A 12520-nucleotide genomic window follows, 5' to 3' on the forward strand; every position below is an offset into this window, starting at 1 on the left:
AATATATATATATTTCAGTGTTTTTCCTAAATCCTGCATGTCCTTGTTATCTCATCTGATGACACTTTTTATACCACTGGAATATTTTCAAAGCAGCTTTTGCGTTTCAACACTGAACATCATGTAAAAGTGATTTAGTCTTCTATTGAAAAGACGTTTCCCCACAAAGTCCACAGTACATACAGATTGCATGCTGCAATTCCACTAGTCTGACTGGAAGATTATTTTCTTCTGCCTAACACAGCACTGGTATGGAAAATTGATTTTTTTTTAAAGCAATCTCAACTACTAAAACAAACACCATAAAAATAATAATAATAATCACAACACTTAACAGTTCTATCATACTCTTCATTATAAAACAACGTTAATTTTAACCAAGTAATTCTTACCAACTCTGTTACACCCTCTCTAAATTTCACACACGAACAGCTTTCTGGATTGATACACATACTGATTGCTAGATGCACTGACCAGATAAATGACAACATGAAGATACAGCACAATATTAAATGAGGAGTAAGAACCGTACAAGAATAGGAAGGATGACAAATGCAGAAATGCAAAGGGTGAATGTGTTTAAACATGTGCACATGTACATACACTGTAAGAAGAGTAGCTACAGAGAACTATAAGCAGAAAACATGGTGAGCAAAAGGTAATTTTTTTGATTTTCCCATTTGTTTTTCCATTTCTTTTAATCAGATAGAGTGAGTGAAAGTAAATAGGAAGGAGTGAACAGTACTGAAGGTGACTAAATGCATCAAAGGAGGACACGGTGTTTCACCAGATGTGTGAAAAAGAAGTGGGAAAGAAAAGACTGGCATAAAAGGTGCTATGAAAACATAAGAAGTTTCAGAGATAGAACAGCAAAAATGTTAGAAATTTTAAAAATACTAAAAACTAACAAAAAAAAACCAAACCAGAGCAAAAGTATGAGAACCCACAGCTATTTGGCAAAAAGTCTTTCTCCCCCATTGATTCTGTTACACTGCTGTAATTCACCGTGTAGATCCACACTGGAAAGCAGCACCACACCTTTCCACACTGGCTCCCCTTGAGCACAGTGAACACTACAGTCACATAGTTCTTATCTAGCACATGGTATCCTCAAATGTTTTTTCAATGCGTAAAAGCATATGTAAATCCAGCTCCTAAAAACAACTGTTTAGAAGACAACTTTTTTCAAGAAGCAATTCCCCAGCAGTTGTCAGCAACCCTCCCTTCACAATTCTGTTTCACTTATTCCATACAGAGTTATCTTCCCATTCTAGATTTTCTACTTGGATGCAGAAGTTGCTTCGATTTGGTGGTGTCTCAATACACCACAGTCATCCACCTTGTATTAGAAATTGGACTTCCTATCACAAAGAAAAAAAAATGATAGAGAAAAAACGGACAGCAGACACACGTGAGAGCTTAGAGGAAAATCAGAAAGCCCAGGCACATGGAAGTTTAGGTACTACATTTAAAATGTTAGTGCTTGTTTTGGAAGTTTAGAAGCTACAATTAGTAAGTTAGTGCTCATTTTGAAAGAAGAAGCTACATTTAATAAGTTGGTGCTTGCATTGATAGGATAAGCAAGATCAAAGCAAAACTCAGTTTTCTAGATGTAACAAAATATATCAGTATTCTTATTTTAATCACAGTTGTAATATGAGCTGGTACCAACTCTCTGACTTCTCTTTATTATTGCTTGCCTTCTCAGCCCCGTCTTCTCACTCCATGCCTTTACTTCTACTTCTACTTCTTTACTATCATGGTTGCCTTACATCTCCATTACATGCTTTTCTCTTTCTTGTTCTCTTGTTTATCCCCAAATATACTTTAACTTCTGTATAACACCATTTCTTCTATAAGCTAATATGGCCACAGCTAAAAGTCAAGAATTCTCATGGAACAGAGATTAGCACCACCCACACAGAGTAGGAAATGCACTGGTAAGTCAGTTTTGGAAACCTAGCTGCAACCAAATAATAAAGGTCTGCTAGCACCAGGGAGGTCCCTCACCCTTTTCCTCTTTTATTCTCTTACCTGCAACTGTATTGGAAATGTCACCATTGCAATGGCCAAACTTCTAGGCAACATAAAGAATTCTAACCTCAGTGAAAAGTCAATGGTTTACTATCAAATATAAGATTATTGTTATGCCTCTTCCTTCCCATGTGGTTAAGAACCTTGCAGACGAAGCGCTGTGAATCCGCACTGGATCTCCATGAAGTCTTAATACATACAGATATTAGATGACAATGGTTATGCTTGCCTTCAATTTTAATTCATGTGTCTGCTCACAGACCTTGCTCTAGAATTACTATTTGAAAAAACAATGAATATATCTTATGTTTACACATCAGGTTTTGCATTTCTAACACAGCAAGGTACATGCTGAATTTCTCTCTCACCAGCCATGAAGCACTTGGAGAACAACGTCCTCAACAGAAAAGGAATTTTATCAGTACAAAGGGATTTTGCACTAAAGAAGTTTTCTCCGATAAAAAGAGATAAGGACTGGTATAACAGCATAAGGCTCTTTTAAACCTACTGTTCAGGCATAACTGGGGACCTACTTTGCACCATTTAAAAATTGCTTCAAAATGCATGCAGACTGGTTTGTAGTAGGGTTATTTGTACCACCAATGAATTTCACTCACAAATTCCCAAGGAAATACAATTTTTAGCTTAAAAAAAAGTCTTCTTCATCTGAACATAAAATGATTGCAAATACAAATGCTACACATACACATAAACGCACATTCACGTCCAGAAATATAAATAGAGATTAAATTATCTGGTGAAACAGTTTATGCTATCTCTGTCTAGATCACATCATTCTAAAGTACAACAACACAGAACATCTTTTCTAAATTATGTATTTCAGCTACAGAATAAAAGTAGTGAATTAAAGGATGCTATTTGGAGGTTTTTAGCTAACCATGGAGCTGGTAAATCATCCACCCACAACAATGCACTTTGTGGACATTTGTCATATACTTGCAATGCCCATACTAAGGCAACAGATCCCAGGAGCTGGCAGCCACACTATCAGGAAGAATTTGGCTACAGAAACAGCAATGATTCATCACGCATTTTAGAAGCGCTGTCAAAGCAGCAAAACAACACACTACTGTTTTAATCCTTTAAAGGTAGCAAGAGCTTTAAAATACAATCATAAATTTATTTTCAAAACCAACACAAGCAAAAAAATCATAATTCTAATAATGCATTGGGAAGTCCAACTTTATTCACCTTTTTTTCCCTCAAGGGACAGAAAACAGGTATTTAGTATCAGCTAACTACTTACCTCTCGACACTGCAATTTCAATAGTCAACCTTATAGAGCACGTCTTTCACAACAGCTTAATGAAAATTCACTGGTTTAAAACTAGTTTAAATTTGGCTGTATTCAGGTTTAAAGATCCTCTGCAGTAATTTAAAAAATAATCATCACATTTTCATTAACTGAAGCCTATACTACAAATAGATGATTTTCAAACTCACCCTCTGAATGAAGAGTCAACAACATAGTCTGAATTGTTCCAACACCCACATCACATCTATCATTGTCCCAATATCTACCAAGAAAATTGTCTCTCACCTACCAGTATCTGAAAATAGTTGTTCAGGTTCTATCAAAAGCTCTCAAGGGTTCTACTTCTCTGATGAAAGCACCCTTCTCTTTTTTCCTGAGAATGTCCCAGTTAAACACAAGTATATGAAAAATCTGTCTCCTGAATACAGACATCTAAAAAGGTTACTAATTTCTTGCCATTGTAATTACATAGTGACTCTGAAACTTTATCTGTAACACCCATTTACTATCATCTTGTTGAATACACTACCAAGCTTAAGAAGGCATAATCAGAAAGCATTTTGGATCAGCTGCCCTTTGTCCCATTACACAAACTGACATGATTGCTTACCTTCTGGAAAACTACTTCATCCAGCTTCATTTTCTTTTTGCTGCTTTTTCTGATCCTCTGGTTTGTCTGAATCCATTTTGTGACCTGGAGTTCAAAACCATGGTGCATTTTTAGGTAGAAGATGGAACTGATTGTAGTTACTCAGCATTAGTAAAAAGCTATAAAGATACCCAAGACAACTTTTTTTATTGTATCACTGGAAAGGAAAAGGCACTTTCCCCCCCTAAAGTGATGTGGTCTTCGGTGATCTGGTTATTACTTGTACGTGATCAAAGTGTGCGGTGATGTTCTTCAGCTTAAAGCTTTTGGTTTAAGGGGTTTTGCACAAAGAGCATGTCTGATGTCAGACCAGGTTGCCAAGTGGAAAGTTATCATTGCAGTGTGCAAAAATCCTGGGGAAAATCTCTGCGCTTTATCCCTTACACCTTCTATTTCAAGTAAGAGATTTATTTCCAGCCACCCACTCGTACATTTTTCCAGACTACCAACGCCAAATTTGGATGGCGTGGTCGTTACTATTTAATAAAATAATAACACTTGGTGGGTTTTTTCCCCCATACTAATATTTTTATTCATAACACTAAAGCAATTATTTTTTAAAAGCAAAAGCGTGGCAAGGTGGGGATGGTGTGTCAGGTGGAAAACTCCAGGAGGAGATTTGAAAGGGCAAGAAGCAGAGCGCAATGTAACGGCTGCGAAAGGTTTCCTCCTCACCTCGCCGCTCACTTGCTGGACGAGCTGACACTCCTTCCACGTCTCTCCCTCCTCCAGCAGGGGCTACACGGGGGAGAAGGCGCACAGTGAGGCGGGATCACCCGCGCAGGATCCGCGCTGCGCGCAGCTCTCCGGGGCCCCGGCACGGCCGGCGCTGGGGAAGCGAGGTCCGACCGCCGCCAGCCCCGGCGCCGCGCCCGCTCCTTTCTGCCTCGTCCCGTTCCATCCCACGCTATCCCGCCGTGCCCCGGCTCGGCAGCGGCACACCGCAGCCCTCGGTAGGAAATGAAACACCTCCGCAGGGTCCCCCGCCCCCGTGCTCCGGCCCCCGGAGCCCCGCGGAGAGGAGGAGCCTGCCTTAAAGACGTCAGGGCCGGCCAGCTCTGGGGCGGCCCGGCCGGGGCACGGCGCCTGAGACAGCCCCAGTGGGGCGGCTGCGGGCCCCGCTCCGCCCGGACCCCATCGTTCCGTCCCGCCCCGCAGGTGCGGAGCCCGGCCCAGCCCGGCTTAGCCCAGCCCAGCCCGGCTCAGCCCAGCCCAGCCCGGCTTAGCCCAGCCCGGCTTAGCCCAGCCCGGCTCAGCCCAGCCCGGCTCAGCCCAGCCCAGCCCGGCTTAGCCCAGCCCAGCCCGGCTTAGCCCAGCCCTGCCCAGCCCGGCTCAGCCCAGCCCGGCTCAGCCCAGCCCGGCTCAGCCCAGCCCGGCCCGGCCCAGCCCAGCCCGGTCCAGCTCAGCCTAGCCCAGCCCAGCCCGGCCCGGCCGCTGGCTGTGCTGCCGGTGCTGCTGGTGCTGCCGCCAGCCCGCGCTCCCTCCGACAGCGTCGCCGACGGGACGGCCCTTCCTAACCTCCACACGCACGCTCGTCACGGGTTTGCAGCCTAATTATTAGAGATATGCTCTCCCTTCAAGACCCTTACCATGGAAACCGCTTTCCTATGAACCTTCCTATAAACATGCTCTGTCACAGGTCTTTACAGACAGAGGAATAGTCTGGTGGGATAGTTCAAGGAAGTATCATCACCATTAACTGCTTCAAGACTGGTCTTGGTACTTGCTCACACTACCAGAATCCAACTACTAAACTGCCTTGGAGGGTCTGAAATGCATCTTAAAAGCATAGATCCAAAGAACTTTTTAGGAAGACTGCAGCACAACGAGCCCTTTATCGAGGCCTCAGCTAAAGGCTTCATTTATTCAACAAGATGCTGCGAGCAGATGATTAAATTTAGGCATGGGACTTCATGCCTAAGAAGACTTCATGGGACTTCATCCTCAGAAGAGGATGTTCTAACTCCAGCATGTTGGGATATATCCACATTATGTCAGCCATGGAAAAAGCCAAATCCTACAAATTCTCAAGTTAGGATTTTATCAAGTGGTTTTGCGCTTATGTTTCAAAAACAAGAGGTAGTAAAGGATAAACGGCATCATACTTGTTATAGTTAAAATTGTTAGTGAGGTATTGTCAGTATTTTAAAAATTATTCATAGTCTTTATAAAATTATTTATACTCTTATACTATGTATTGCTATATTCCCTGAAAGCCTCAGAAAGATATCTATGCTCTTGCAAAAGAATAAGGCTCATAAAAGCATATGTGTGAGCAAACCCTCAATATACAGAATTAGATGGACTTTGTAAACAAATTTAAGTAAATAAAAGTAGTATAAGTGTGTATAAATAAGTGTGTATTAAGTCCTGAGAGTATCCCTTTATCATTTAAAACAAAAGGGAAATCTCCTAGCTTTTTTGTTTTACTGCCACAACATCCTTCTTTCAAGATCAAAAGCTTTAGATCAAAGCCAGGATCAAACTCAATGCTTTAAATAGAAGTAACTTCACTATGAAGCATTAAACAAGGAAGAACTTTCTAACAAAGATATCACAATAGAAAATCTTACTGTAGTTTTTTATTTCACACCGATGACAGGTCTACTTGAAACTAGTGTCAATGACATATTTTTATTTTGTAAAGCCACAACAGGTTTTTCTACTAGGTGGTAATTCTGAAAATGCCTACAAATTGGCTCTTGAACTGAATGCATTTAAATGAAGAAAGAAGAACAGAACATAGTTCAGAGGGAATGAACAAAAAATTATGTTAATGGCAAACACAAATTAATGCAACTACTTAGTATTTCCTTGGATCAGATTAGACTGTGCATTCCCACAGAAGTAGTTATGGGAAACACTGGACCATAGAAACAATGAAACATATTTATATTTTAAATCCTTCAAAGAATTGCACTTCCTTTCCTGTCAAATGTTTAGAAAAAACTATGGGGAAAAAAGGTTACCAGAGACACTGATTTTCAGACCTGCAGATCCCAAGGCTGATTTGGGATGAAAATCCACAAAGACACAAACATACTGTGTGTTCAAACTCAGAGGAGGCTCCTGTTTGCTTGCTAGTAGCTGCACATCAGTGAAGAAAATTTAAGAGGAATTGTTACTGACTTCTTGTGGTAAGATACTTCCAACATCTGTAGAGACAACATCTGGGGTTCCCTGGTGCTTCATGCTGTGCACATCCTAACTCGAACATTCACCTACTCTTAAGATGATAGCACTGCAGTGTATGGTAAGAGCCAACATGCCCATTGACAGCCTAGAGGAGACAAAAGGCAGTGACAGAAATAGGCTAGGCCTAACAAGGGTGGTCACAGCACACTGGCTGTGCAATCATCTGTTACCCCTATTTATTGATGTGCCAGTAAGATTTAGCTCATAACCAGACCAGGAACTTTTGCTGGGAGTGGGAGAGAGAGCAGAGAGGAGAGAGAGAGGGAAGAGGGGAGCTGTGAAAGGGGAGAGAATGAGAAAAAGAAAGGGAGGGGAAGAAAGATGTTCCTACAAACATTTTGTCTCCTTCTGTATTCCTCCATACTTGAAAAGCTTACTTACACCAGATAAAAGGGTGATGGCACAGCCAATTTAAAATGGGAATCATAGCATTACTCTCCATGAACAGTCCTGTTTCCTGTCCACATGGCACTGGCTGTCATACTTGCATCCCTTCACAATAGAAATTTAGAGATTAGTCCATTCTCCATATCCTTCTTTACTTGGGAAGACTGCCTTTCAGAGACTGCTAAGGGATCTGTCCTATAGAACAGTTAAGGTTTGGAACAAGCAATCAAACATGTCAAAACATGTTAGGATTCGTCACTCTTGCAGCTGCAGGATTAAATATAACTGAATTTTGAAAAACTAGGGGAGGAGGAAGCACTTTCTACCAACTGGGTGAAGAGAGACCAAATATCCTGGGAAATAACTTAGGCAATGATTTACACCAGCTCTTACTCAAGTCAGACTAGATCCCAAGCATACAACGAACGTGCAGAATCATACACAGCCTACAACAGGATATTTGTGCAACAGACTCTTCCATTTTGCATTGAAACAGAAGCTGTTTCTAAATTGTTCTGGCTGAGATGGCTACAAATGACATTTCATAACTCAGAGAAAAACCATAACCATGAACCTTTTCCTTTGCATAGATCGTCTATAACTTCAGCTCCTCTGTGCTACCCTCATGCAAAAACAACCAGTATTGATTAACTAAGAAGGTAGTTTTACCTAAGCTGAACACTGAGTCAATACAATTTTGTTGGCTTTCCAACAGTCCTCAGATACTGGAAGGTAAAAATAAAATAATAATAAAAAAAAAGATATGGAGCTCCTGCAAAGTAGAGGAAATTGACAACTAATGCAGTCAAGTCATTTTCCAACCTCTCATTTCTAGAATCTCAGTTACTGAACTTTACAACACACATACACCTCAACATTTATATATTCAGATCTACATGGACACCAGCAACCACACAGAGAAGACATTTTCTCCTATAAGATGTAGCTAACTTCACCAGTATACAAATTGCAATTTTGTACTGTTCTACACATTCCTATCTAACAGAAAACAAAATATGGACGCCCCCCCACCAGTTTCATTCTACCATACTAGAATGACACTGCTTTCTCAGGCTGATGCCATCAACACTGTGATATCAGAAAAGGAAAATTTAAAGGAACCATGATCAAGTGCAGGATATACAACTGTTTTCCTGCCATACAGATTTAGAAGGGGGAAAAGTACAGTAGTTTAAGTTAGAAAAATAGCTTACTTGTAAACTAAGACTACAATGTGCCCTCAGAATAGTCTGTGTGACCTGAAAATTGTTTCAGCAGGAAAGATGTGGCTTCTAATCTTTTGTAAAAAGGTTCAGAAAATGAAAATACAGAAAAGCATTTTATCCAGCTCATTAGATGATTAAGTATGGCTTGAAACATTTGACTAGGAATCAACTGCAAGGATTTTAAAACACTACTGCTACCATGACTTGGCAGAGACTGAGGAGGCAGTGGGCTACATCTGAAAATGACAAGACAGCTGGTGCATCCACAGTGCAAGAAACAGTGTATCAGCACCAGATAAAAATTACTGGAAAAGAAATCCAGCCCAGAATGTGGTCCTTTTAGAACAGCAAGTTTTCCAACTGATTTTGTACAGTTTTCATGCATACAGTTTTATCCACTGAAATGAAAAATCAAGTTTTTCTGACATTATCCATCTTTTAGGAAAGATGGTAATTTATACTGATACCATAAATCTAAATGTTCTAATTCCTCTGAGAGTTTTTGTGCTGGTATAAACGTGCTCTTTTCAGATTAGCATGCTGCGTCTGGTATTTTTCAGTGTAACATCCCTCCAGAGATATTCTGTTCAAGTTAAACTTGCTCTTCCTGAAATTATCTTTACCTCCAAGAGACAAAAACTTGTTGAAACAATAACTTTGAGGATGTACTTTCAGTATACTGCAACATGACTTTCATACACTGTGGCAGGAATACTTTTCTAAAAGTGGTTATGCAAATATATGCTTCATAATCCACATTGGCAACTCTGCTTTGTGAAGAAAATTCCTAGGTAGAGATTAATCACTGCAACCACCTATTTAGTTGCAAGATCAGATTCATAATCTGATAAAGTATCTCTGACCTCATGACCATGGAATCTCTAAATAATAAGCTTATTAATTCTTACTAAATATTCTTATATAACATATAAGATAATTTATGAATCATATTAGGTTATATTATACATAATATGGTACTATTTTCAGGGTGTGCTAAAATGTTGTTTTGGTTTTTTTTTTAATTCCTCTCCTGATTTCACCAGGTGCTCTCACAACTACGCAGGTGGCTTGAGCAAATTATAGAGGAGAGGAAATGTCCCATGCCTCACCAGTATGGGAACAGAGTCTCTGCTACTGGCAGCGAGTACCCCATGCTTGAGAGAGAGGGTACACACCATGACGTAACCTGTGATTTTACCTGAATCACCACAGAGAGGACATGAGGAGTGGGATGGAAAACCCATCTCTGCTCTAGCAGCACAGGAATGTGAGCTGAAAGGACTAACAGGTGGCAGGGGAAATTCTTCAAGGATAAGAACTGCCACTTCACTTTCCAGTGGGCAAGCCCTCAGACAGAACAGGAGGGCTGATGTTATTTCTGGTCTTCTTGAACGGACCTCAGTTGATAGTCACAAGGAATAAGCAATGAGTGCTATGACCAGGGCTGGGGGCCCTGCCTCCAACCAGGTGAAGGAAAGGGACAATTGGATCTCTTGGACTGTGCAGATCCCATGCCCTGGCACATCAGATGCACAAGGGTGTAAGGCTTTAGTTGACACCAGAGCATGAGGTACCCTGAGGCCATTGAAATGTGGAGGGACAGAATCCATCTCTGGTTTTGGGGTAACAGGAGGATCAGCTGTTAGTTACAGTCCTGATTGTACTGAAGCTGAAGTGAGTGAGCCTGGCTGGGAATGAATGGCAAAACCACCCCATTTTGACTGGCCCAGAGTCCATGGGAATCCTTGGCATAGATTACCTCAGGAGAGGATATTTCAGGGACTCAAAAGGGAACTGCTGGAGCTGTGGAGACAGGAAATTAGAGAGCTGAATACCTTGCCTGGTCTCTCAGAAGACCCTTCTGCTGTGGGACTGCTGAGGGCTGAAGAACAACGGGTACTCACTGCTACCATATCACTGCACTGTTGGCAAAACCACACTGACTGGGACTGTGGCCCCCACCCATGAAATGATTCATTAATTGGAGACCAAGGGAGTGGTCAGCAAGTCTCGCTCACCTCTTAGCAGTCCTATATAGCCAGTGTGCAAATCCAGTGGCGAGCAGAGACTGGCACTGGACTATCATGGCCTGGATGAAGTCACATCACCTCTGAGTGTGGCTGTGCTGCATGTTGTGGACCTTCAGTATGAACTGCTGTCCAAGGCAGCAAAGAGGTGCCACCACAGACATTGCTAAAGAGCTTTTCGCCATTCCTTTATTAGCAGAGTGCAGGCCACAGTTTGCTTTCAGCTGGAGGGGTGTGCACTGGGGCATTGCACCTTGACTACCCCAAAGGTGGAAACACAGCTGAGCTATTTGCCATGGACTGATCCAGACTACACTGGAAATGTGTGAGCCTCCAGGAACATTTGCAGTACATTGAGGACATCACAGTAAGGGGCAACACAGCAGAGGAAGCTTTTGAGCAAGGGGAGAAGATAATCCAAATCTTCCTGAAGGCTGGTTTTGCCATAAAACAAAGTAAGGTCAAGGGACCAGCCCAGGAAATTCAGCACTGAGGAGTAAAATGGCAAGATGTGTATCATCATAGTCCAATAGGCATAGTTAACAAAGTAGCAGCTGTGCCTCTGTCCTGGGTAACCCAAAATGTTATTGATTCTATATCTATCTGTGCCCCAAAATCTTTACTGCTTCTATAAGATCCTGTGGCTGGCAACCAGAACAGCGGGGCAGGGGCTGGGGATTGCCCCAAGACCTTTAGAAGTCGAGGCACTCATGCAGAGTCTCTCTCTTGCCTCTTGGCTTTTTCGTGCCTCTACTTGCAACAGTAGCAACCCAAGAAGCTGCATTGCACAATGAAAAACTGTTTCGGAGTGAATTTTGCAACAGCTGCCTGCAGGCCCAGAGGAGCACTCGGCTCACTCACCCCAGCCCACCGGCAGAGCATGGCTGAGGCGAAAAGGCACCGAGTGTGAGGCACCCGGCCAGCTGCACTGCTGACTGCTGCCGAGACCAGGCAAAGTCCCCCAACGAGCTCTACACCCTGGCCCAGTCCCTGCCGCCAGTTTGCCAGCTGCATTTGCCGACGGAGCTGCTCCCCACCCTCTAAGGGGGGCAGCGCTGTCGCCATTTCCCCATTGTCTCCGTGCAGCAGTCGCCCATGCCTGGGGCTGTCTTGGGGAAAGGGGTCCCGCCGCCATTTTGAGTTTCTCTTTGTTCCCGCCGAGTCCACGAGATTTCTCCAACTCTGATACTATCCAAGTGACTATTACTGTTATTTTTTGCCTGTTGCTATTTTGGTTTTTTAGTGAACTATATCTTTCACTAATAACTACACGTATTCGTTTCTCCTTGTTGGTGGAAAGGGATTGATTAAAACTAATGGAAGGTAACTCATTTTAGAGTGTCCTCCTTAAATTCTCTTGAACCGAGACAGTCCTCACTGACCAGTAAGAAAGAAACACAGGCTTTCCTACGTGCTGAGGGTTTTTAGAGGATGCATATGCCAAACTACTGTCAGAATGTAAACCTTCTCTATCATGTGACACAGAAGAAAACTTATTTCAAGTGGAGTCCTGAACAACAACAAGCTTTTGAACTCCAGTCACTCAGGGATCTTAGAATGAATCACTTAGTGTCCCAAAGACAAAAATTTTAGACCATAACCAGGAGGAAAAGGTGACATGTGCTGAGGAGCCCCCATCATAAAATCAGCTACCTGAAAATTAAAGTAATACACTGTCTTCACTGACAGCTCCTGCCATATCATAGAGATACACCAAAAATGGAAA

At 42.2% G+C, this 12520-nt stretch overlaps 1 protein-coding gene across 5 annotated transcripts in view; it reads right to left on the reverse strand.

Annotated features, from left to right (window-relative positions):
- Positions 1 to 12520, reverse strand: part of AOPEP (aminopeptidase O (putative)) — a 191480-nt gene that overhangs the window by 74127 nt on the left and 104833 nt on the right. For all 5 annotated transcript variants that reach the window (XM_085043637.1, XM_085043636.1, XM_085043633.1 and 2 more), the window contains 2 exons: positions 4635 to 4697; positions 3921 to 4004 (listed from right to left, as the gene is read on the reverse strand). In XM_085043637.1, the coding sequence (XP_084899763.1) occupies positions 3921 to 4004; positions 4635 to 4697 (147 nt within the window). The remainder of the gene's footprint in view (positions 1 to 3920; positions 4005 to 4634; positions 4698 to 12520) is intronic.

This window comes from Lichenostomus cassidix, chromosome Z (assembly GCF_008360975.1).
Source record: "Lichenostomus cassidix isolate B80296 chromosome Z, HeHo_3.0, whole genome shotgun sequence".
Classification (NCBI taxonomy): Eukaryota; Metazoa; Chordata; class Aves; order Passeriformes; family Meliphagidae; genus Lichenostomus; species Lichenostomus cassidix.